General features: G+C 43.6%; 1 protein-coding gene across 1 annotated transcript in view; it reads right to left on the bottom strand.

The window, feature by feature from the left end:
* Positions 1–14,287, bottom strand: part of Aifm1 (apoptosis inducing factor mitochondria associated 1) — a 62,614-nt gene extending 48,327 nt beyond the window's left edge. The window contains exon 1 of the mRNA XM_004653959.3: positions 13,987–14,287. Within this exon, the coding sequence (XP_004654016.2) occupies positions 13,987–14,089 (103 nt within the window). The 5' untranslated portion in view covers positions 14,090–14,287. The remainder of the gene's footprint in view (positions 1–13,986) is intronic.
* Between the last annotated feature and the right edge of the window lie 10,862 nt (positions 14,288–25,149).

A 25,149-nucleotide genomic window follows, 5' to 3' on the forward strand; every position in this document is an offset into this window, starting at 1 on the left:
TTTATTAACATTTTCCATGATTATAAAATATATCCCATGGTAATTCCCTCCCTCCCACCCCCACACAACATTTCCAGTTTTGTAGGCTGTTTGGTCTGTTTTGTTTCTATTCAATTCTGCTGAGGTATAAAAGCAACCACCAGGTTTGGAGGGATGGTTTAGTGGGTAAGGCATTTGCCTGCAAAGCCAAAGGACCCAGGTTCGATTCCTCAGGACCCACATTGGCCACAAGGGGGTACACACATCTGGAGTTTGTACGCAGTGGCTGGAGGCCCTGGCATGCCCATTCTCTCTCTCCCTCTTTCTCTGTCAAATAAGTAAAAAAATAAAAATAAAATATTTTTACAAAAAGCAACCACCAATAATACATAAGTGAATGGAAATTTTTGTGTTCCTATAAAATGTTATTTATGGCCACTAAAATCTGATATTTTTCTTCCTTTGTTTTTTATAAGACATGGTCTCAAGTGGCTGGTCTCAAATTCACAATGTAGTAGAGAATGATTTTGATCTCCTAACCATCCTGTCTCCATCTCCCAAGTGCTTGGGGGCCACAACTCCTAGCACCAAATGTGAATTAATTTAAATTAATTAATTTATTTAAAAGAGAGAGAGGCCAGGCATAGCGGTGCATGCCTTTAATCCCAGCACTCGGGAGGCAGAGGTAGAAGGATCACCATGAGTTCAAGGCTACCCTGAGACTCCATAGTGAATTCCAGGTCAGCCTGAACTAGAGTGAGACCCTACCCCCCCCAAAAAAAAGAGAGGGAGTGAGCAAGAGAGAGAGAGAGAGATAGGAAGAGGCAGATAGAAAGAGAAAGAATGGGCATGCCAGGGCCTCCAAACAAACTCTAGACACATGTTCCACCTTGTAATCTGGTGTTAAATGAGTACTGGGGAATTGAACTCAGGTCCTTAGGCATTGCAGGCAAGCACCTTAAATGCTGAACCATCTCTCCAGCTCTGAATTTACATATATTTGTTTATTTATTTATTTATTTATTTGAGGGAGAGAGAGCACCGTTGCACTAAGGACTCCTGCCACTGCAAATGAACCCCAGACACATGCACCACTTTGTACAACTGGTTTATGTGGGTACTGGGGAATTGAACCCAGACTGTTAGGCTTTGCATGCAAGCACCTTTAACATCTGAGCCATCTCTCCAGCCATGAATTTTATATAATTTTATGTGTCATGATATTGTCTGCTTATTAAGGTTTGCTCAGCCATTTAAAACGTGTAAAAGCTGCACTCGGGAGGCAGAGGTAAGATGATTGCCATGAGTTTGAGGCCACCCTGAGAGATTCCATAGCAAATTCCAGGCCAGCCTGGGCTAGAGTGAGACTCTACCTCGTAAAAACCAAAAAAAAAAAAAAAAAAAAGTGTAAAAGCTGAGGTCTGGAGAGATGGCTTAATGGGTTAAATGCTTACTTCACAAACATCAGGATGTGAGTTCAGATCATCAGCATACAAGTAAAATGCTAGGCATGGTGGTGTATGCCTATAACATCCATGCTAGAAGGTAGAAGCATGGAATCCTTGGGACTCACTAGCTGCTCTAACTGAAAAGCCACATCTCAAAGAATAAGGAGGAGAACAACTGAGGAAGACACCCACATGCACGCACACCTAGATGCACATATGTGCCCACACACATGTGATCATGCATACATATATACATACCATTTACATAAGCAAAGACAAATGTAAAAAACAGAAAGCTGGAAGAAGTCATTCTGCATGCAGTTCAATGGGAGAGAAAGAAATCACCAGTGAAGATACTCAACAGTGGACACTGCAAGCCTTATATTTGGCCAGCCAGGACAAATAAGCCAATGGGTGCAATAGTGGCACACCTGTCATGGTGAAACCAATTGCCCTCTTACTGAACTGGAGGCCCACTCCAAGGGAGGGAATACATCCCTGATACTGAAAACCTATAACAGGGGTAGTCATGAGCCCTAGGGGGGTAACATCTGCTGCTGTCTGGCTAAATGTATATACTATGTTTATCAAACTGCCTAGTAAGCACTTCTCTTAATGTTCATACCTATATATTAATGCTACTCTCACTTTTGGTAGAAACTTCTCTTTTCAGATGGCAATGACCTTTGGATAACTCAGAAGGCATCATGGTGCTGGAAAGAAGCGACAGATGAGTGCTCAGCACTGTAATATCTCTATCAAAACTTCCAAGGCTCAGGGCCTATGGCAGAAGAGGTGGCAGAAAGAATGTAAGAGCCAAAGGAAGGGTAGGACTCCTTACAACGTGCTCCTCCCAGACACAAAATGGCCTGGATATCCATGACCTCACAGTGCCTGACACTACTTACACAACACCATCATAAAAGGAGGAAAAGATCATGACATCAAAATAAAAGACTGATTAAGAGGGGGAGGGTATATGATGGAGAATGGAGTTTCAAAGGGGAAAGTAGGGGGAGGGAGGGCATTACCATGGAATATTGTTTACAATCATGGAAATTGTTAATAAAAATAATAGTAATTTAAAAAACTAGGGAATATGGTTTCTTCAACTTGTAATCCCAGCACTAGGGAGGATAAGACAGGAGGATTTCTGTAAGCTTGAGCCTACCCTGGGTTAAATAATGACTTCCATTTTAAGCTGGACTACAGAATGACCCTATGTCAAAAAAAATCCCCCTGAAAACAACTATTAAAAATCTTATGGAGGGGCTGGAGAGATGGCGTAGCGGTTAAGCACTTGCCTGTGAAACCTAAGAAACCTGGTTCGAGGCTCGATTCCCCAGGACCCACGTTAGCCAAATGCACAAGGGGGCGCACGCGTCTGGAGTTCGTTTGCAGTGGCTGGAGGCCCTGGCACGCCCATTCCCTCTCTCTTTCTGTCTCTTTCTCTCCCTCTCTCTCTGTCACTTTCAAATAAATTAAAAAAAAAATCTTGTGGAGGGCTAGATAAAAGGCCCTTGCAAATCCTGCTGGCCCAGGATCTACTCCCCACTTACCACATAAAGCCAAATGTAAAATGTGGCAAATGTATCTGGGGTTAGTTTACAGTGGCAAGAAGCCCTGGCATGTCCATATTCTCTCAAATAAATAAAATTTTCTCTAAATGCCTAGCATGACGGGTCACGTCTGTAATTCTAGCACCTGGGAGACTGAGGCAAAAGGATCACACATTGAAGACCAGCTAGGGGTACATAGTGAGTTCCAGGCCAGCGTGGACTATAAAGGAAGCCTTTATCTAAAAAAAAAAAAAATAATAACCAGGAGTATGGTGGTGCACATCTTTAATCCTAGCACTCGGGAGGCAGAGGTAGGAGGATCGCTGTGAGTTCAAGGCCACCCTGAGTCTCCATAGAAAATGCCATGTCAGCCTGGGCTAGAGTGAGACCCTACCTTGAAAAACCCAAAAAGAAAAAAAAAAAAAAGTAAAACCCACTCAGCCTGTGAAACATACAGAAGAATCTGGCCTTAGAGTGGACAGTGGTTCTCAAACTTGCAAGTATATCAGAATCCCCTGGAGCATTTTTTAAAAAGTAGTTTTCAGCCGGGAGTGTTAGTGCACGCTTTAATCTAAGGACCCAGGTTCAATTCTCCAGGTCCGGGGTAAGCCAGATGCACATGGTGGCGCGTGCATCTGGAGTTCGTTTACAATGGCTAGAGACCCTGGTATGCCCATTCTCACACTCTCTCTTTTATCTGTTTCTAATAAATAAATTAAAATAAATCTTAAATCTGAAGCTGGGCATATGTTTATTCTGTTTGTGCTTTTTTTTTTTTTTTTTACAAACTGATAAAACTAAGTTTAGACAAGGTATGGCAGTACATGCCTTTAATCCCTGTACTTGGTTGTCAGAGGTAGGAAAATGGCCACCCAGAGAATACATAGTGAATAGGTCAGCCTGCTTAGAGTGAGAAACCACCTCGAAAAAACAAGCAAAAAACTAAGCTTAGATTGGGAAAAATTCAGCAGCGTTTGCCTCAATTTGGTCCCAAAAGAAAACAAACATTTGGGCTAGAGAAATAGTTTAGCAGTTAAGGCACTTCCCTGCAAAGCCAAAGGACCTACATTCAACTCCCCAGGACCCATGTAAGCCAGATGCACAAGGTGGTGCATGCATCTGGAGTTTACTTGCAACAGCAAGACGAGTGTGGTGGCGCCCGCCTTTAATCCCAGCACTCGGGAGGCAGAGGTAGGAAGATCGCCGTGAGTTCGAGGCCACCCTGAGACTCCATAATGAATTCCAGGTCAGCCTGAGCTAGAGTGAGACCCTACCTTGAAAAACAAAAACAAGCAAAACAACAACAACAAAAAGTTAAGTACGTGTAGAGGTACAGCCTTTCATCCCAGCATTTGGGAAGCTGAGGTGGGAGTATCACCATGAGTTTGAGGACAATCTGGGCTACAGTGAGTTCCAAGTCAGCCTAGACACACACCTTTAATCCCAGCACTCGGGAGGCAGAGGTAGGAGGATCGCCATGAGTTCAAGGCCATCCTGAGACTAAGGCACAGTGAATTCCAGGTCAGTCTGAGCCAGAGTGAGACCCTACCTTGGAAAAACAAAACAAACCAAAAAAAGAAAAAGAGGGGGTTAGAAGGGAGGGAAGGGGTGTGTGTATGTGTGTCTACGTGTGTGTGCATGGGAAATGTGTAGAGGTCAGAGGACAACCTCAGGGTGTTTTTCCTCTCCTACTTACTACGTGTGTGTGTGTATGTGTGTGTGTGTTTCTTTGACATAGGGTCTCACAATAGCTCAGGCCGACCTGGAACTTATTCTGTAGTACCAAGATGGCCTTGAATTAACCTTCTTTTGAGACTAGGTTTTTGCAATTGGTGTTTGTGGGCTTCCAAGTTTTCCTGTTCCACCTCTCACTGTCACAGGCACCTTTGATTACACCACTGTGTGCTGGGTTTTATACTGGCTGCTTAGAACAGACCTCTGGCGGGCTTTAAGCATTAAGCCATCTCCCAGCCCACATAAACTTCTTACACTAAACTGGTTAGCATTTACTCTACTGTTTACAGTACCATCATTAACAAATCAACTGTTTACATAGCTACAAAATTACTTAATTGATAAAAAGTTTCAACCTAAGTATTATATGCATATTTATACTTTCATTTTTTTTTAATTTTCCTTCTTTTCTTCTGAGGGATGGAAGGGGAGGTAATTTGGGGCAGGTTCTCACTCTAGCTCAGGCTGGTTGGGAACTCCTCCTATAGCTCAGGCTAGCCTCAAACTGGCAGCTGGGCAGCCTTAACCCCTGATAATGCTAAAATTACCCTCTTTTTGTTGTTTTTTCAAGGTAGGGTCTCACTCTAGCCCATGGCAACCTGGAATTCACTATGTAGTCTGAGACTGGCCTCAAATTCACAGTGACCCTCCTATCTCTTCCTCCCAAGTGCTGGGATTAACAGCTAAATACATATTTTTAAAAATATTTATTTGAGAGAGACAGACAGAGAGAGAATATATGGGCATGTCAGGGCCTCCAGCCACTGCATGTGGCACAATCTGGCTTTATGTGGATACTGTAGAATTGAAGCTGGATCCTCAGAATTCACAGGCAAGTGCCTTAACCGCTAATCTCTCCAGCCCTCAATACATAGTTTGTCTTTTTTTTTGGGGGGGGGGGGTTCGAGATAGGGTCTTGCTCTAGCCCAGCTGACCTGGAATTCACTATGTAGTCTCAGGGTGGCCAAGAATTCATGACAATCCACCTACCTCTGCCTTCATAACTGTTGGGATTAAAGACATGTGTCATCATGCCTGTCTTGTTAATTTTTATTGTGAAACAGGAATTCTCTTTTCATTTTATTTTATTTTTTATTTATTTGTAAACACAGAGATAGAGAGACAGAGAGAATGAATGGGCCACTCCAGATGCATGTGCTACTTTGCATCTGGCTTTATGTAGGTACTGAGGAATTGAACCCAGGTCATTAGGCTTTGCAGGCAAGCACTTTAACTGCTGAACCATCTCTCCAGCCACTGAAATAGGAATGAGTTCTAATGTGACAGCTATTGATTAAACTTTTCTTTCTTAATGTTTTGGTTTTTCAAGGTAGGGTCTCACTCTAGCTCAGGCTGACCTAGAATTCACTATGTAGTCTCATACTGGCCTTGAATTTAGTGTGATCCTCCTCCCTCCCCAGTGCTGGGATTAAAGGTGTTTGCGACCACACCCAGCACAGAGAGAAAGACAACGAAAATATGAAGGCCTTCAGCCACTGCAAACTACTCAACATACATGTTGCACTTTATGCATCTGTCTATATATTATATGGGTGTTGGGAAATCAATCTCCAGTTGTAAGGCTTTACAGGCAAGAACTTGAACTGCTGAGCCATCTCTCCAGCCCTCTTATTTTTTGAGATGGTATGTTGTCATGTAGCCTAGGCTGGCCTTGAACTCACAATCTGCCTCAGGCCCACCTACCCCCATTCTTGTTTTTGTTTTATTCGAGGTAGGGTCTCACTCTAGCCCAGGCTGACATGAACTTACTCTGTTATCCCAGGCTGGCCTCAAACTCTCAGCAACTCACAGCAATCCTACCTATACTGGGATTAAAGGCATGCACCACTACACCAGACGTATCCCCAATGTTTTGCCTGAATATTTTAATTTATTTTGAAATAGGGTCTTACAATGTGGACCAGGCTAGTCAGGAACTTGCTGTGTAAACTTATGCTTGCCTCAAACTCATGGCAACCCTTACTTCAGCCTCCTGGATCTGAAATCACAGGCAAGAGCCACCATGCCCAACATTGACTGAACATTTTGTTTTCTGGTGTGTGTCTTTGTTTTTGAAGGTAGGGTCTCTCTCTAGCCCAGGCTGTTCTAGAATTCACTGTGTAGACTCAAGGTGACCTTGAACTCACAGCAATCTTCCTACCTTTGCCTCCCAAGTGCTGGGATTAAAGGTGTGTGCCACCACGCCTGGCTTGACTGAACATTTAAAACAGCACTTAGTGTAAATTTTTAGCCTGATCTAATTTTTTTTTTTTTTTTGGTTTAAAAAGGTAGGGTCTCACTCTAGCCCAGGCTGACCTGAAATTCATTATGGAGTCACAGGGTGGCCTCAAACTCATGGCAATCCTCCTACTTCTGCCTCCTGAGTGCTGGGATTAAAGGCGTGCGCCACCACGCCTAGCAGCCAGGTCTAATTTATTTCATGTTGCTTAATTAAAAAAAAAAGTAACACAGGGCTGGAGAGATGGCTTAGTGGTTAAGCGCTTGCCTGTGAAGCCTAAGGACCCTAGTTCGAGGCTCGATTCCCCAGGACCAATGTTAGCCAGATGCACAAGGCGCCACATGTGTCTGGAGTTCATTTGCAGTGACTGAGTCCCCCGCACACGCATTCTCTCTCTCTCTCTCTGCCTCTTTCTCTCTCTGTCTGTCGCTCTCAAATAAATAAAGCAAAATACAAATAATTTTAAAAAGTAACACATACCTTAATTAAATAAATACCTTAAGTACAACGAACTAGCACTAGAATATTACTTCAGCCAGTAAATGCATTTCTGTAGCTTCATAATCTCTTGTTTTTGATGCTTACAAAAAGCCTTTCCAGAAACACATTCACATACTGGGGCACCTAGGGATGTCAAATGGTTGAGCATCAAACGAATTTTTCCAATATGGATAAAACCCACAACAGGCAGGACAAGCCTACTTAATGTGCCCACTGTAGCTAGATGCCTTTTCTTTTTGTTTTCTTGAGGTAGGGTCTCACTCTAGCTCAGGCTAACCCGGAATTCACTATGTAGTCTCAGGATGGCCTTGAACTCACAGTGATCCTCCTACTTCTTCCTCCCAAATCCTGAGATTAAAGGTGTACACCACCCTGCCTGGCTACTATATGCCTTTTTATAAGAAATGCAGCAACTATTTAATTTCATCAGCCTTTTGAAAAAACATTTTATTTGGAGCTGGAGAGATTGCTTAGTGGTTAGGCGCTTGCCTGTGAAGCCTAAGGACCCTGGTTCAAGGCTCGATTCCCCAGGACCCACGTTAGCCAGATGCACAAGGGGGCGCACATATCGGGAGTTCATTTGCAGTGGCTGGAGGGTCCGGCACACCCATTCTCTCTCTATCTGCCTCTTTCTCTCTCTGTCACTCTCAACTAAATAAATAAAAAAATGGAAAATTATGCATATAATTTATTTGAGAGAGAATTGGTGCATCAGGACCTTCATCCACTGCAAACGAACTTCAGACCCATGCAGCACCTTGTGCATCTAGTTTTCATGGGTCCTGGGGAATTGAATCGCGGTCCTTTGGCTTTGCAGGCAAACGCCTTAACTAAGCCATCTCTCCAACCCTAATTTTATCGGCCTTTAAAAAAAAAAAAAAAAAACAAGTAATTCCTGGCAGGTGGAGGCAGTGGTAGGAGGATCAGTATGAGTTGGAGGCCACCCTGAGACTACATAGTGAATTCCAGGTCATCCTGAGCTAGAGTGAGACCCTACCTTGAAAAACCAAAAAAAAAAAAAGAAAAAAGGTAATAATCCTTGCTGGAAGTTTAGCAGACTAAGGGTGATAACAATATAACACAGTGGGAGCCATTCTGATAAAGGGCACAAAAAAATGCTTTAGATAACAAAAAAGAAATCCTTTGCCTACCTTTAATCCTAGCATTCAGAAGGCTGAAGTAGGAGGGTGACTGTGACTTGGAGGCCAGCCTGGGCCAGAGTGAGACCCCACCTTGAAAATCCAAAAAGAAAAAAAAAACTTGACTCTGCCGATCTTTCACTGAGCATTTACCATATACCGAACTGTACAGGATGCTAAGGACACAGGAACATATAGGACAAACTCCTTGTCCTTGTGTAGTATACAATTTAGATGGGAGAAGTGGCTACTGTTACTCTGAATATGAAAAAAAAAAATGTGCTTGGCAGAAATCACAAAAAAAGTCAAGGTTGCTGGGCTTGCTTTCATAAATGCTTAGACCAGTGGAACAGGGGAAAGAACCACTACATATTCCAAAGGATATTTCTCAAAGTGACCCAGAGGTTTGATTAAAATACAGATTCCACACGTTAGTTATATTTTTCACTGAAAAAAGTTTAGTCATAATGAGAGGGAGTCAGGTAGCTTTGTTAGTCAGTTAGGGGGGGCCTGAAAGTAAAAAAGGCAAGACGGTCTGTCCTTGTGAAATCTACACTTACTAGAGAGCAAAGGCTGATTTGACCTCCTATCTCCTGCCTAGTTCCCTAGACCTGTTTTTTCATATCTGAGGGAGACCTCTTTTTCTAGAATTCAAAACTAATCCTGACATTGTGGTTGATCAAGTTCAGACCCTAGAACTTGATGTCATGGCTAACCTCTTCCTGAGCCAGCCTCTAGACCAGACCAATCAGCTACCTCTCTGGCTCACCTGAGCTAGAAGGTAGGGCCCACCACCATCAAGCCTATAAGTACATTTATGAGGGGAAGGAAGGCTCTCTGGGCTGCCTGGCCACTCCTGAACCTCCTAACAGAGAACCCCCTAATGTCTGTTCCTGAAAGGACTCTCTCTATGCTCTCTACATGGCAGGAGCTCTTTATACTTTCTTCCCTCTCTTTTTATGTTTTTTTCTGGCTCACCATGGGCTTTCAGACCACTTAGGTGTATTCACTTCCTTCCCCTGGTTCTGTACTTCCATCAATAAATATAATATTTTAATAATTAAAAAAAAATAAAATAAAATACAGATTCCAGGGCTGAGGGAGACATCTCAGTGGTTAAAGGCAGTTGGCTGCAAAGCCTGCTGGCCTGGATTCAATTCCCCAGCCATCCATGTAAGCCAACACGGGCATTTGTTTGCAGCAGCAGGAGACCTTGGTGTGTTCATTCATATTCTCTCTCTTACACATACACACAGTTTCGGGATTACCTACTTGGGATCCATCTTCTTGTATAGGTGCTTTGCCTTCTTTCCTTTTCTTAAACTCTATAATAAAATATTTCTAAAATTCAAAAAAAATTACTGATTTCTAGGAGATGTTTATTCACTTCCATTCCTAGGAGTTTTTCCTGTAGGTCCTGGAGTAGATTTGAGTTTTATCCTTCACTCAATTCATATAACCAGGCAACTTTTGGAAACATGATCTAGCAGAATAGTAAGACATACAGCAACTTCCTCAAAAAGTTATAAAATCTGTAAAAAAAAAAAAAATCTACATATAAACTGGCTAAAGAAAAAAGTTGACTTACCAAATATTTTCTTCCTTGACTAGTTAGAAAGAATACAGGAAGACTCATCTTCTAGGTGTCATTTATACCAATAGTGATGACACAGTTCTACAATTTCAGCATTCTGGATGCTAAATAGGACCACAAGTTCAAGTCCAGACTGAACTACATAATGAATCTGATGCAAGCCTGAGCTCATAACAAGACGCTGCTTCAAAATACCAAAAAAAAAACAAAAAAAGGGGGCTGGAGGGATAGCTTAGTGGTTAAGGCATTTGCCTGCAAAGCCAAAAGACCCAGGTTCAATTCCCCAGGACCCACGTTAGCCAGATGCACAAGGGGACACATGTGTCTGGAGTTCATTTGCAGTGGCTGGAGGCCCTGGTGTGCCCATTCCCTCTTTCTCTGTCAAATAAACAAATAAATAAAATTAAAATTTTAAAAAGGGATCATTTTGCAGTATCCTCAGTGCCACAAGGAATCCTATTTCCCCTTTTAAAAGGTATGAGGATTCCAAATAAATGAGTATTCGAGAAACTGAATTTCAGGTCAGGAAGTTAGTGAACGGTTTGATCACATATGGACAGCATGCTTGGTGAATAAATAAAACATTAAAATATAGAAAATAACTATCACCCAATCCCTCTGTTTCCCAGTGCTGGATGCATAGTTGTCACGTTAGGTACCTTTAAGCATCTCTGGAGAGAAGCAGAGTACCCAAATAAAACAGAACAGCTATTGTGGCTTGAAGGCAAAAGGCAATGTATAAATGGAAATGAACCTAGCAATGGTGACAGATGTACATGGCATAGCTTCAAGGCAGGCTTGAAGTTTGCTAACACAAGAGAAATAAAACAAACAAGATAGAATAATTGGGCGGGCATGGTGGCTCACACCTTTAATCACAGCACTTGGGAGGCAGAGGTAGGAGGATCAAAGCTGCCCTGAGACTAGACAGTAAATTCCAGGTCAGCCTGAGCTAGAGTGAGACCCGACCTCAAGAAAACAAAGAAAGAAAGAAAGACAGAGAGAGAGAGATGGAAGGAAGGAGGGAGGGAGGGAGGGAAGAAGGAAGGAAGGAAGGAAGGAAGGAAGGAAGGAAGGAAGGAAGGAAGGAAGGAAGGAAGGAAGGAAATATTTTGCTCACAACCTGGCAAAGAATGGGAGGTGGAATACTGGTGGGAAAGTATTGTGCCTCTTGCCCACCTCTGGAAAAACCTGGCAGATGCTACTCTATTAAAAAGAATGAGCCGGGCGTGGTGGTACACGCCTTTAATCCCAGCATTTGGGAGGCAGAGGCAGGAGGATCGCCATGAGTTCATGGCCACCCTGAGACTACAGACTGATTCCAGGTCAGCCTGAGCTAGACTACCTAGGGAAAAAAAAAAAAAGAATAATTAAAAGCAATTGGTAACCAAGTCACCAAACAGTTCATTCATGCAATGACAACATCATAATTTCTTTTTAAAATTATAACCTTACCCCCACCTTTTTTTTATTTTGGTTTTTCAAGGTAGGGTTTTATTCTATCCCAGTCTGACCTGGAATTCACTATGGAATCTCAGGGTGGCCTCAAACTCACTGTGATCCTCCTACCTCTGCCTCCCAAGTGCTGGGATTAAAGGTGTGTGCTACCACACCCAGCCCCCACCCATTTTTTAAAAGCAGGTGATCTGGTGTATGTCCAAAGGACAAAGAATAAGTTATGTGCAAATAGATCACCAGGCATGGTGGCTCACACCTTTAATCCCAGCACTCCGAAGGCAGAGGTAGAAGGATCTCCATGAGTTTGAAGCTACCTTGAGACTACATAGTGAATTCCAGGTCAGCCTGGACCAGAGAGAGACCCTACCTCTAAAAACCAAAATAAGATAGATGGATAGATGGTTAGATAGATAGATTGATAGATAGGTCAATCATGACTTTTTATTTTTTTACAGTAGACTGACTTCAAATGAAGCCAAGCATTGGTAAAAAGAAACTGGATCTGTATTTTTTTCAGCATTTCCCTAGATTGTTAAACACCTTCAAATGTCTAATCAATTTAAGTGATGAGAACTTTTGGTTGAACAGCAGAATTCTGGTAAAAGCTGTGTCTTGAGCAAAGTAAATATACACTAGAAAGGACAGTATGAACACAGATCTTTAAATTATTTCAATTTGCATATATTTCTGTACAATTTGCACATAACACCATCGTTTCCATGCACAAAACCAAAACAAATGACATCCATTGGGTGGGCAGAGGTTTTAGCTTAGACAGAAGTGTTTAAACTCTAAGAGCAATATGTCCTACTAGGACATAACTCAGATAACACCTATCAAGAAACACATTTTTGGAGCCGGTCGCACGCCTTTAATCCCAGCACTTGGGAGGCAGAAGGATCACCGTGAGTTTGAGGCCACCCTGAGACTACATAGTGAATTCCAGGTCAGCCTGGGCTACAGTGAGACCCTACCTTGGAAACCCCCCCAAAAAAAAACCCACATTTTTGGGGCTGGAGACACAGCTTAGCAGTTAAGACGCTTGCCTGCGAAGCCTAAGGACCCAAGTTTGTTCCTCAGTATCCCCATAAGCAAGATGCACAAGGTAGTGCATTATGTCTGGAACTCATTTGCAGTGGCTAAAGGCACTGGTGTGTCATTCTCTTTCTTGCTACCTGCTTCTTTCTCGCTCTCTCAAATAAATAATTTTTTTAAAAAAAGAAATACTTTTTTGAAAACAAAAAAGGAACACTTTGACTTAGATAAGTGGAAAAACCATTCATATGTACCCTTGTAAAGGCCCTAACAATACAAGGGAAATATTTTTTACTTTGTAAAGTACTCAGAAGGCATTTCCACACTTCAAAAGCCTCAAGGACAACATCTGATGTTATAAATGTAATTTCTCTGGGATGATGATTCAAATATTATTGATTTAAAGTTACACCTCTTAGAAGTGGGTCATTCATTATTCAATGGGCTAATTACTGGGAAGGAAATCTAATTCATTTTTAACTTTTTTAGGTCAAACTTTAAGAAGCAGAATGGGATTGTAGCAAGAGGATTACGGGTATAGAGCCTGGCAAACTATCCCTGGCTGCACATATTAATTATGTGACCTTGGGCGAGTAATTTCACCTCCGTTCCTTAATTTATTATCCATAAAACGAGCAGAATGACTTGACCACAAAATCCCTTCCAGCTCTAAAATTTGATGAAACAACTTCTTGAAGAGCAAATACAATAACAAAAGTTCTGCAAACTTTCTTTGAAGCGTTAGACACTACCGAGAACTACAAGGGCCAGGCATCGCAAATGAATTCTGAGCCAATTTTCTCCGTGTCTGGTGCACAACCAACTCGTTACTCTCACCACACCGTTTCCGTCTCAAAAGTCATTCAAATTTATAGCTCTCATCTGAGGTTTGGAAAGTGCAGTGGGTAATCTCATTTACAGGAGACATTTAGGCATAGGATTTAAATGTCCCGTTTAAAGTGTCAGTCCGTCAGTGGCAAAGTCTACTTAACCTCATTGCTTTAAACAGGCGAAGTGGGGGTGGCAGGGAGGCAGCGATTCCAAATATAAAGTGGCCAGTAGTTCTGTTATCCCTCCCGGAAAAGGCCTCAAGCCAACTACTGGGGTTCAAATCTCCTGAAGGTCAGGTCAGCACAAGTGTGCCGATTTCTCTGCGTGCCAATTTAAGGTTCGTAGCCCGCCAATTCTGCGAGTGTGAGTGGAAGTTTTTGGAGGGAGGGGAGCGAGGTATAGGGCCCTGTGGCACCCAGGCCGTTGGACTTTGAAGCCTGGGGTTGCCCGGGATGGGTCAGTCATTCACCTGGAAGCAGGTTCCTCTGCCTTGGGCTCCGGACGCACACTGTCCGCACCAAGGGCATCAGTTTCTGCTTGAAAGCACCCGCCAGGCCTCCACACCGGAACATCTCCGCAATCGCTCCTCCGGACCTCCTTCTCCTTCCTTTTCTTCTCACACACCGACTGACGGGTCAAATGGCACGGGTTCGGACCCGCTCCCCCTCCTCTTAACACGCAAACTACGCAGGCTCCTCCTCTCCGCTCCGGGTGGACATTGGATAGCGAAAGCAGCCCGCTAGAGCCAGGCAAAAAGAACAGCGACTGGAGGCCTACTGCGCAGGCGTACCACTCAGCGCCGCATTGCGATTGGTTGCACTAAGCGAGGTCGTGCACATGCGCCCAGATGCCCACGTGTTTTGCAAAGACCCGGGCTCCGCCTCCCTCAGGTTAGCAAGTTTAGGCGAGTTGGTGGCGGTGCTTTAGGTCGGACGAGTTTGGAAAACTGCCCAAGGAGGGACCCGTGGGACTGCTTTGCCTGGCGGCTGTGGCTAATGCGGCCACCGTGTAAGTGATGGGCACTGCTAGCTGCACCTTACAAAACCCGAGGCCAGAAGCGCACTGTTTTTCTATTTTAGACAGCTGGCATTTAAGCCTTCCTGTTTCTCCGGCTGTGATCCACTTCCAGTCATTCCCTGAGTCCGACTCTGGGCCCTGATCCTGAATACACTTCCAGCTTTTACAAGTTACTGGCACTTTCCCATGCCAGGGCTTCCTGGGACGTGTCATCTGTTTGCTTTTCTCCGTATTACTTTTTGTTGTTATTGTCGTTTTCGAGGTACGGTTTCATTCTAGGCCAGGCTGACCTGAGGAACTCTGCCCCTAGGCTGGCCTCGAACTCACAGCAATCCTCCTACCTCTTCCTCCTGAGTACCGGAATTAAAGGCGTGTGCCACCACGCCCTGCTCGGTATCACTTAGGAAGTGACATTTTGTCACTGTACCAAGTGTATGAAGACAGTGTCACGCTTTCCTACTTGAGAGCAGAATGACAGCGAAAAGTTTGTGGTTTCCAAATTGTGAGAGAAATCCCAAGCAGGACTTTGATGGTGGCAGGTAAAATAGAGGCAGAGGCAGAGTGCAAATAAGTATTTTGACTGCCAAGTATAAGATAAATTGTAAATAATATCTTTATGGCTGTATGCAGAACACATACACCTTTTTCAAACATTTGAGATACATGTTCATTTATGAATCGTTTAGGTTTTTTTGTTTTGTTTTTCAAGTCAGGGTCTTGCTGTAGTCCAGGCTGACCAGGAATTCCTTATGTAGTCTCAGGGTGGCCTCGAACTCATGGCGATCCTCCCACCTCTGCCTTCTGAGTGCTGGAATTAAAGGCGTGCGCCACCACGCCCAGCAGTTTTCTTGTTTGTTTGTTTTGAGGTAGGGTCTCCTCTAGCCCAGGCTAACCTGAACTCACTCTGTAGTCCCAGGCTGGCCTGGAACTCACCCTCTTACCTCTGCCAAGTGCTGGGATTAAAGGCGTGCACCACCATCCCCAGATAGCTGTTTTTTTTTTTTTTTTTTTTTTAATTGAAGTTTATGTGGTGTCATATGCCTGTAATCCCAGGGTTGGAGAGGCAGAGGTAAACTGGCAAATTTAAGGCCAGCTGGTCAACATAGCATGTTCAAGGCCATTCAAGGATACACAGAAGCCGGACGTGGTGGTGCACGCCTGTAATCCCAGCACTCAGGAGGCAGAGGTAGGCGGACTGCCGTGAGTTCGAGGCCAGCCTGAGACTCCATAGTGAATTCCAGGTCAGCCTGGGATAGAGTGAGACCCTACCTCAAAAAAAAAAAAAAAAAGGATACATAGGAAGATCCTACCTCAAGCCTAGCATGGTGTCATAGGCCTTTGATTCCAGCACTCAGGAGGCAGAGGTAGGAGGATCGCCATGAGTTCAAGGCCACCCTGTAATGACAGAGTTAATTCTAGGTCAGCCTGGAACAGAGTGAGACCCTACCTCGAAAAAAAAAAAAATTTAAATCCTACCTCAAAAAAAATTATGGGCTGGAGAGATAGCTTAGCAGTTAAGGTGCTTGCCTGTGAAGCCTAAGAACCCAGATTTGATTTCCCAGCACACCCACATAAGCTAGATACACAAGATCTGGAGTTCGTTTGCAGTGGTTGGATGCTCTGTTATACCCATTCTCTATTTGCCCCGCTCTCTCCCTCCCCCCTCTCTCTCCCTTCCCCCTCTCTCTCCCTCCCTCTCTCTCTCAAATAAATAAATATTTAAAAGAAAAATAGTGAGGGCCTGGAGAGATGGCCCAGTTGTTAAAGGTACTTGCTTGTGAAGCTTGATGACTGGCCTTTTATTTCTCAGTACCCACTTAAATCTAGAAACACAAATTGACCCGTGCATCCAGAGTTTGTTTGCAGTGGCAGGAGGCCCTGGTGTGTCCATCCTCTCTCTCTCTAATAAATTTTAAAAAATGATGGGCCAAAGAGATGGCTCAGTGGTTAAAGGCACTTGCTTGCAAAGCCTACATGCCCTGATTCAGTTCCCCAGTGCCCAGATGCAAAGTGGCACATGCATCTGGAGTTCATTTACACTGGCAAGAGGCCCTGGCATGCTCATACACACCCTCTCCATATCTCACTCAAATAAATAGACTAACAATATTGAGCTAGGCGTGATGGTACATGCCTTTAATCCCAGCATTTGGGAGGTTGAGGTAGGAGAATCACTGAGTTGGAGGCCAGCCTGGGACTATAGAGTGAGTTCCAGTTTCTCCAGAGTTAGAGTGAGACCCTAAGTCAAAAAAGAAAAAAAAAAAAAACAAAAAAAATTATTAAGTACTTGCTGTTGAATTGTACTATGAAAGGAACTTTGGTGGATAGGAAAAGTATGAGAAATGATCACTGTGTAGTTGAGGAAATTGCATCCATTTGTTTATTTATTTGTTTATTTGTTTGTTTTTTGAGGTGGCATCTCACTCTATCCCAGGCTGATCTAGAATTCACTATGGAGTCTCAAGGTGGCCTTGAACTCATGGCAATCCTCCTACTTCTGCCTCCCGAGTGTTGGGATTAAAGGCCCATACCACCACGCCTGGCTTGTTTGTTTATTTAGAGGTAGGGTTTCACTCTAGTTCAGGCTGGCCTACCTGAAACTCACTCTGTAGCCCCATGCTGGCCTAGAACTCAGGGCTATCCTCCTTCCTCTGCCTCCCAAGTGCTGGGATTAAAGGTGTGTGCTAGGGTTGGGGGGATGGTTTAGCATTTAAGGCATTTGTCTGCAAAGTCAAAGGACCCAGGTTCAATTCCCCAGGACCCACCCATGTTAGCCAGAAGCACAAGGGGGCACACATGTGTGGAGTTCATTTGCAGTGGCTGGAGCCCTGGCATACCCATTCTCTCTCTCTCCTTCTCTTCTTCTTTCTCATTGTCAAATAAATAAATAAGAATATTTTATAAAGTTGTGTTCTACCATGCCCAGTGAGAAATTCTTTCTTCTCTGATCTTTTCCTCTTCCCTCCTAGCCTTGCTGGTAGGGGATGAATTCTTCTTTCTTGCTGTTCTTTCTCTCCTGTTTTCACCCTATCCTTAACAAATTCTCATAACTTAAAAAAATACTTTTTTAAAAAAAGGTGTGTCCAGGAATAGATGGCAAGACCCTATTGCTGAAGACTCCACATACTTCGGCTGCAAGGCCACTGAGAAATCCTGCTGGAACTGAGCTGAAAATCTCTTCCATGTAGACCAACTGACAGAAAGCTAGAAGAAACCATTATACATGTAGATCAATGGGAGAGAGAAATCACCAGTGAAGATACTCAACAGTGGACACTGCAAGTCTTATATTTGGCCAACCAGGCCAAATGAGCCAACGGGTGCAATAGTGGCACATCTGTCATGGTGGAAACCAACTACCCTCTAATTGGACTGGAGGCCCGCTCCATGGGAGGGAATATATCCCTGATACTGAAAACCTACAACAGGGGTAGCCATGAGCCCTAGGGGTGTAATTGTTATGCCCAGCTCTTGGCACCTGCAGTGACTACCAAGGAGAACCAAACCCACACGCAAAGGCAAAGAGCTTTATTTCAGGCTTAATCTTGGACTCTTGACCTCACCAGCACAGTGCATCCATGCAGGAGCCCCCAGGTATGGGAGGGCAGGGTTTTTATAGGGATTTGAACAAAGAAGTAGGGGGTGGTTACATGATTGGTTGGTTTAAACAATAACTGTCCTTGTATTCTTTTGACTGGCTGAGGCAGAAGGGACAAGTCTTGGGCATGCCTGGACATGTCTAGGGGCTGACTCAGGTCCTCTGTCTAAGCAGGAATTTGAAACTTAGGCCTAGCTGAGGCAGCGTCTTACTGAAGTCTGTCATGGCGCCAGTCTGGTTTCTGGGTCTTTCAGTAATGTCTGCTGCTGTCTGGCTAAATGCATGTACTATGCTCACCAAACTGCCCAGTAAGTACTTCTCTTAATGTTCATACCCATATATTAATGCTACTCTCACTTTTGGTAGAGAACCTTCTAGATGGCAGTTACCTTGGGATGACTCAGAAGGCATCATGGTGCTGGGAAGAAGTGACAGAGGAGTGCTCAGCACTGCAATATCTGTATCAAACCTTCCAAGGCTCAGGGTCCATTGCGGAAGAGATGACAGAAAGAATATAAGAGCCAAAGGAAGGGTAGGACTCCTTACAACATGCTCCTCCAGACACAAAATGGCCTGGATATCCATGACCTCACAGTGCTTGACACTACCCATACAAGACTATCATAAGAGGAGGAAAAGATCATGACATCAAAATAAAAGACTGATTGAGAGGGGGAGGGGATATGATGGAGAATGGAGTTTCAAAGGGAAAAGTGTGGGGGGGGTGTAAGGATGGGTATTACCATGGGATACTTTTTATAATCATGGAAGTTGTTCATAAAAATTTGAAAAAAAATATTAACAATAAATACATAAAAATAAATCTTTAAAATAGAAAAAATTAATTTTTTAAAAGTATATGCCAGCATGCCTGCCTCATTTGTTCACTTAAATAATATCTAACATAAACCGGGTTTGGTGGTGCACACCTTTAATCTCAGCACTAAGTAGGCAAAGGTAGGAGCATTGCTGTGAGTTCAAGGCTACCCTGAGACTACATACTGAATTCTAGGTCAGCCTGGGCTAGAGCGAGACCCTGCCTTGAAAAACAAACAAAAAAAGCTGAATGTCTGACATATAGGGATCTATACTGATTCTGCTACTTGGGTAAATCACTTAATTGCCTCATTCACTTCCTCTTCCAGTTTCACAGGATTGCTAGGTAGACTAAATAAATCATGAGTTAAAGTCCAGTCTGAGCAACTAAATGCAACTGGTTCAAGCAAGGCCTAGCAGTATAACTGAGAGGCATAGTGGTTTAAATCTCCAGCACTACAATAATAATAATAATAATTAAAAAAAAACATCCCTTGAGGTATTAGAAACAAAATCCAGAGAGCCAGGTGTGGTGGCTCAGGCCTTTAATTCCAGAACTCTGGAGGCAGAGGTAGGAGGATCACTGTGAGTTCAAGGCCATCCTGGGCTAGAAAGAGACCCTACCTCAAAAATACAAAATATGAATTCACCTGACTGTGGACTAAGAGATGGCTTAGCTGTTAAGGCACTTACCTGCAAAGCCTAAGGACTCAGATTCAATTGACCAGGACACACGTAAGCCAAATGCACAAGGGGACGCATGAGTCTGGAGTTTTCAATGGTTGGAGGCCCTGGTGCACCCATTCTTTCTCTCCATCTCCTCTTGCTTCTTGGTTTCTCTCTCTCCAATAAATAATAAAAAGCCAACACATTCTCATGGAACAAGATAGAGAACATAGAGTATTAAAAAGTGGTAATAAGGACAGGTAGATGTGGTGCAGTGAGAATTGAGCTGGTGAAAGAGTTGGACCCTAATTTTTTTGTAGGTGATGAAGTTAATGCTTTCCTTTTGTTAGTGCAAGGGATATAGGTAGATCAATCACAAGGGCACCAATTAATCCAGGAAATCAATATTATTTGGGTAAAATAACTCATGGTTCCTTTCCCCACTCAGCAGACTATACCATTGTTCTGAAGTGTCAATAACGATGCCAGAGGTGATGGCATGAACCAAAAATTAGAGCACTCAACTGGCCAAGGCAGGAGAGACGAGTTCAAATTCTTTCATAGCCTGGGGTATATGAGATCCTCTCGCAAAAATACAAAAAGAGGGCTGGGGCTGGAGAGATGGCTTAGCGGTTAAGCGCTTCCTGTGAAGCCTAAGGACCCCGGTTCGAGGCTCGATTCCCCAGGACCCACGTTAGCCAGATGCACAAGGGGGCACACACATCTGGAGTTTGTTTGCAGTAGCTGGAAGCCCTGGCGCGTCCATTCTCTCTCTATCTGTCTCTCCCTCTCCCTCTCCCTCCCTCTCTCTCTCTCTCTCTCTCTCTGTCATTCTCAAATAAATAAAAAAAAATTAAAAAAAAAGAGGGCTGGAGAGATGGTTTGGCAGTTAAGGTGCTTGTTGCGAGGTCAAAGAACCCAGGTTCGATTCCCCAGTACCCAAGTAAGGCTGGATGCACAAGGTGGTGCATGCATTTGGAGTTCATGTGCCGTGGCTAGAGGTCCTAGTGTGCCCATTCTTTCTCTACCAGCCTCTTTCTCTCTCTTTCTTTCACTCTATCATAAATAAATAAAATATTTAAAATACAGATATACAATAAAGAAGTGTGAGCTGGGCATGTTGGCACACACCTTTAATCCCAGCACTTGCGAAGCAGAGGTAGAAGGATCACCATGAGTTCAAGGCCAACCTGAGACTACAGAGTGAATTACAGGTCAGCTTGGGCTAGAGCGATACCCTACCTTGAAAACAAAACAAACAAACAAACAAAATAATAATCCTAGCACTCAGTAAGTAGACGTAGGAGGATCGCTGTAAAGTCATAGCCACCCTGAAACTACATAGTGAATTCCAGGTCAGCCTGGGCTAGAGTGAAACCCTATCTAGAAAAACAAGCAAACAAAAAAAAAAGGTGGTTTTGAGAATAAATATTGGAAATACCAACTCCAGAATAAGATAAAAATATTTAGCCAGGCATGGTGATGCATGCCCTTACTACCAGCACTTGGGAGGCAGAGGTAGGAGGATAATCATGAGTTCTAGGCCAATCTGAGAATACATGGTAAATTCTAGGTCAGCCTGAACTAGAGTGAAACCTCACCTCAAAACAACAACAACAAAAAAAAGAGGAGCTGGAGAAGTGGCTTAGTGGTTAAGGTGCTTGCCTGCAAAGCCAAAGGACCCAGGTTCAATTCCCCAGGATACACATAAGCCAGTAAGTCAGGTGCACAAGGGAGTACACAGTTTGTTTGCCGTGGCTGGAGGCCCTGGCGTGCTCATTCTCTCCCTCTCTTCCTGCCTATTTCTCTTTCTCTCTCTCAAATAAATAAATAAAAATAAAATATTTAAAAAAATGGGCTGTGAGTTTGAGGCCAGTCTGAGACTACATAGTGAATTCCAGGTCAGTCTGGACTAGAGTGAGACCCTACCTCAAAAAACAAAAACAAATTAGTAAGGGGGGAGGGATTTATCATGGTTTATTGTCTATAATTATGGAATTAGTCAATAATCTATTTTTATAGTTTGTTTTTTTTTTCAAGGTAGGGTCTCACTGTAGTTCAGGCTGATATGGAGTTCATGATGTAGTCTCAGGATAGCCTCGAACTCATGGCGATCCTATCTCTGCTTCCCAAGTGCTTAGATTAAAGGTGTGCACTATGCCCAGAAAACTTTCAAAAAATTCAAAACAAAGTTCAAAAATTTTTTTTCAATTTTTTTTTTTTTTTTTGGTTTTTCGAGGTAAGGTTTCACTCCAGCTCAGGCTGACCTGGAATTCACTATGTAGTCTCAGGATGGCTTCGAACTCTCAGCAATCCTCCTACCTCTGCCTCCCGAGTGCTGGAATTAAAGGCATGCGCCACCATGCCCGGCTTCAATTTTTTTTTTTTATTAACAACTTTCATGATCGTAAAATAACCCATGGTAATGCCCTTCCTTCCCCCACTTTCCCTTTTGAAACTCCATTCTCCATCATAACCCCTCCCCCTCTCAATCAGTCTCTCTTTTATTATAATGTTATGATTAAAGGTGTGCACTACCTTGCCCAGCTCAAATTTTTTTTTAATTAGTATTTTAAAGACATTATAACCTGGGCATGGTGGTGCACACCTTTAATCCCTGCACTTGGGAGGCAGAGGTAGGAGGATTGCCATGAGTTTGAGGCCACTCTGAGGCTACAGAGTGAATTACAGGTCAGCCTGGGCTAGAGTGAAACCCTACCTGGAAAAATAAACAAACAAACAAAAATAAAGAGATTATAGATATTGCTGCTTATTAATAACAAGCTGGGTGTGGTGGCGCACACTTTTAATACCAGCACTCAGGAACATCACCGAGTTTGAGGCCATCTTGAGACTACATAGTGAATTCCAGGTCAGTCTGGGCTAGAGTGAGACCCTACCTCAAAAAAAAAAAAAAAGGCTGGAGAGATGGCTTAGTGGTTAAGATGCTTGCTTGTAAAGTCTAAGGACCCATGTTCAATTATCCAGACCCTATGTTCAGCAGATGTACAAAGGTGAGGCAAGGGCAAGGTTGCACAAGTCCACTAGGTGGCCCAAGCCTCTGGAGTTCGATTGCAATGGATGAGGCCCTTGTGTGCCAGTTCTCTTTCTCTCTCTCTGTTTTTCTAAAAATAAAAAAAGAAAAATTAACACACAAAAAAAGAAAAATTAACTAAGGCCTGGTGTGGTGGCACATGCCTATAATCCCAGCATTTGGGAGGCAGAGGTAGGCAGATCACCTTGAGTTTGAGGCCACCCTGGAATTCCAGGTCAGCCTGAGCTAGAGTGAGTCCCTACCTTGAAGAATCAAAAAAGAAAAAGAAACTAGTAGCATATACTGAGAGGATCACTTGAGCCCAACAGTAAACAGTTTAGGAGCACCATGGACAACACAATGAGACACCATCTCTTGACAAGAGCAGCAATTTAACAATGAAAGCTAATAATACATATGGACTGATTAAATACAAAATCAGTTATATCTGTTGATGAAGAATGCTTTGGAAAGCACTGTTAAAAGCATGACCAGGGGCTGGAGAGATGGCTTAGCGGTTAAGCGCTTGCCTGTGAAGCCTAAGGACCCCGGTTCGAGGCTCGGTTCCCCAGGTCCCACGTTAGCCAGATGCACAAGGGGGTGCATGCGTCTGGAGTTCGTTTGCAGAGGCTGGAAGCCCTGGCGCCCCCATTCTCTCTCTCTCCCTCTATCTGTCTTTCTCTCTGTGTCTGTCGCTCTCAAATAAATAAATTAAAAAAAAAAGCATGACCAGCTTACTTAGGAAAAAACTGAATATATTAAAAAGAAATGTACGGGCTTGGTGGTACACAGAGAAAATGCACAAACCAGGGCCTCTTGCCACTGCAAATGTACTCCAGATACATATGCCTCTTTATGCATCTGGCTTTACATGGGGACTGTGAAATACCATCTCCCAAGCACTTTTTGGATTTTTTTAAAAATTATTTATTTATTTATTAAAGTGAGAGAGACAGAGAGAGAGGGAGAGTGAGAATGGGCATGCCAGGGCTTCTAACCACTGCAAACAAGCTACAGATGTTTGTGCTACCTTGTGCATCTGGCTAACGTGGGTCCTGGGGAACCAGACCTGGGTCCTCTGGCTTTGCAGGCAAGTGCCTTAACTGCTAAGCCATCCCTCCAGCCCACTTTTTGGATTTTTCTTTTTTTGATTTTTCGAGGTAGGGTCTCACTCTAGCTCAGGCTGACCTGGAATTCACTATGGAGTCTCAGGGTGGCCTCGAACTCACGGTGATCCTCCTAACTGTGCTGGGATTAAAGGTGTGGACCACCACACCTGGCTTACTTTTAGGATTACACACACACACACACACACATATATACATATATATATATATATGTATGTATTTGATTTATTTGAGAGAAAGAGAGAGAGAGAGGATGGGTGGGTGCCAGGGCCTCCAGCCACTGCAAACCAACTCCAGATGCATGCACCCCTTGTGCATCTGGCTTACATGGATCCTGGAGAATCAAACTGGGATCCTTCCCCCGTTTTTTGTTGTTTATTTTTTGAGGCAAGCCTAACAGGCTGGCCTTCTTTTTATGCAAGCTAGTGAGAGCAAGACAGACAGAATTGGCATGCCAGGGCCTCTAACCACTGCAATCGAACTCCAGGTGCCTGTGCCACCTTGTGCGCATGTGCAACCTTGCCTGCTTGCATCAGTTTGTGCATCTGGCTTATGTGGGATCTGGAGAGTAGAACATGGATCCTTAGGCTTCACAGGCAAGCGCCTTAACTGCTAAGCCCCACTTTTTTTTGATTTTCTAAAGGAAGGGTTTCACTCTAAACCTTACAAAATACACTCAGTGACAAGTTTTACCAGAAGTATATATCTTCTTCTTTTTAACAAAAGTATTTTAGCCAGGCGTGGTAGCACACACTTTTAATCCCAGCACTTGGGAGGCAGAGGTAGGAGGATCGCTGTGAGTTCGAGGCCACCCTGAGACTCCATAGTGAATTCCAGGTCAGCCTGGGCCAGAGTGAGACCCTACCTTGAAAAACAAAACAAAACCCAAAAAAGTATTTTATTTATTTATTTATTTATTTGAGAGAGAGATAGAGGTAGAGAGAGGAGAGAGAGAATGGGCACACCAGGGCCTCCAGCCACAACAAACAAACTCCAGAAGCATGTGCCACCTTGTGCATATGGCTTATGTGGGTCCTGGGGAATCGAACCTGAGTCCTTTGGCTTTGCAGGCAAATGCCTTAACCACTAAGCCATATCTCCAACCCTTCCCCTCCCCCTTTTTTTTTCGAGGTAGAATCTCAGTCTAGCTCAGGCTGATCTGGAATTCACTATGTAGTCTGAGGGTGGCCTCGAACTCACAATGATTCTTCTACCTCTGCCTTCCAGAGTGAGATTAAAGGCATGCGCCATCACACCCGGCTTTCTTTCTTTCTTTCTTTCTTTTGTTTATTTGTTTGTTGTTGTTGTTTTTTGATGTAGGGTCTAGCTCTAGCCCAGGCTGACCTGACATTCACTGTGCAGTCTCAGGCTGGC

The sequence above is a fragment of the Jaculus jaculus genome, chromosome X (assembly GCF_020740685.1).
Source record: "Jaculus jaculus isolate mJacJac1 chromosome X, mJacJac1.mat.Y.cur, whole genome shotgun sequence".
Lineage (NCBI taxonomy): Eukaryota > Metazoa > Chordata > Mammalia > Rodentia > Dipodidae > Jaculus > Jaculus jaculus.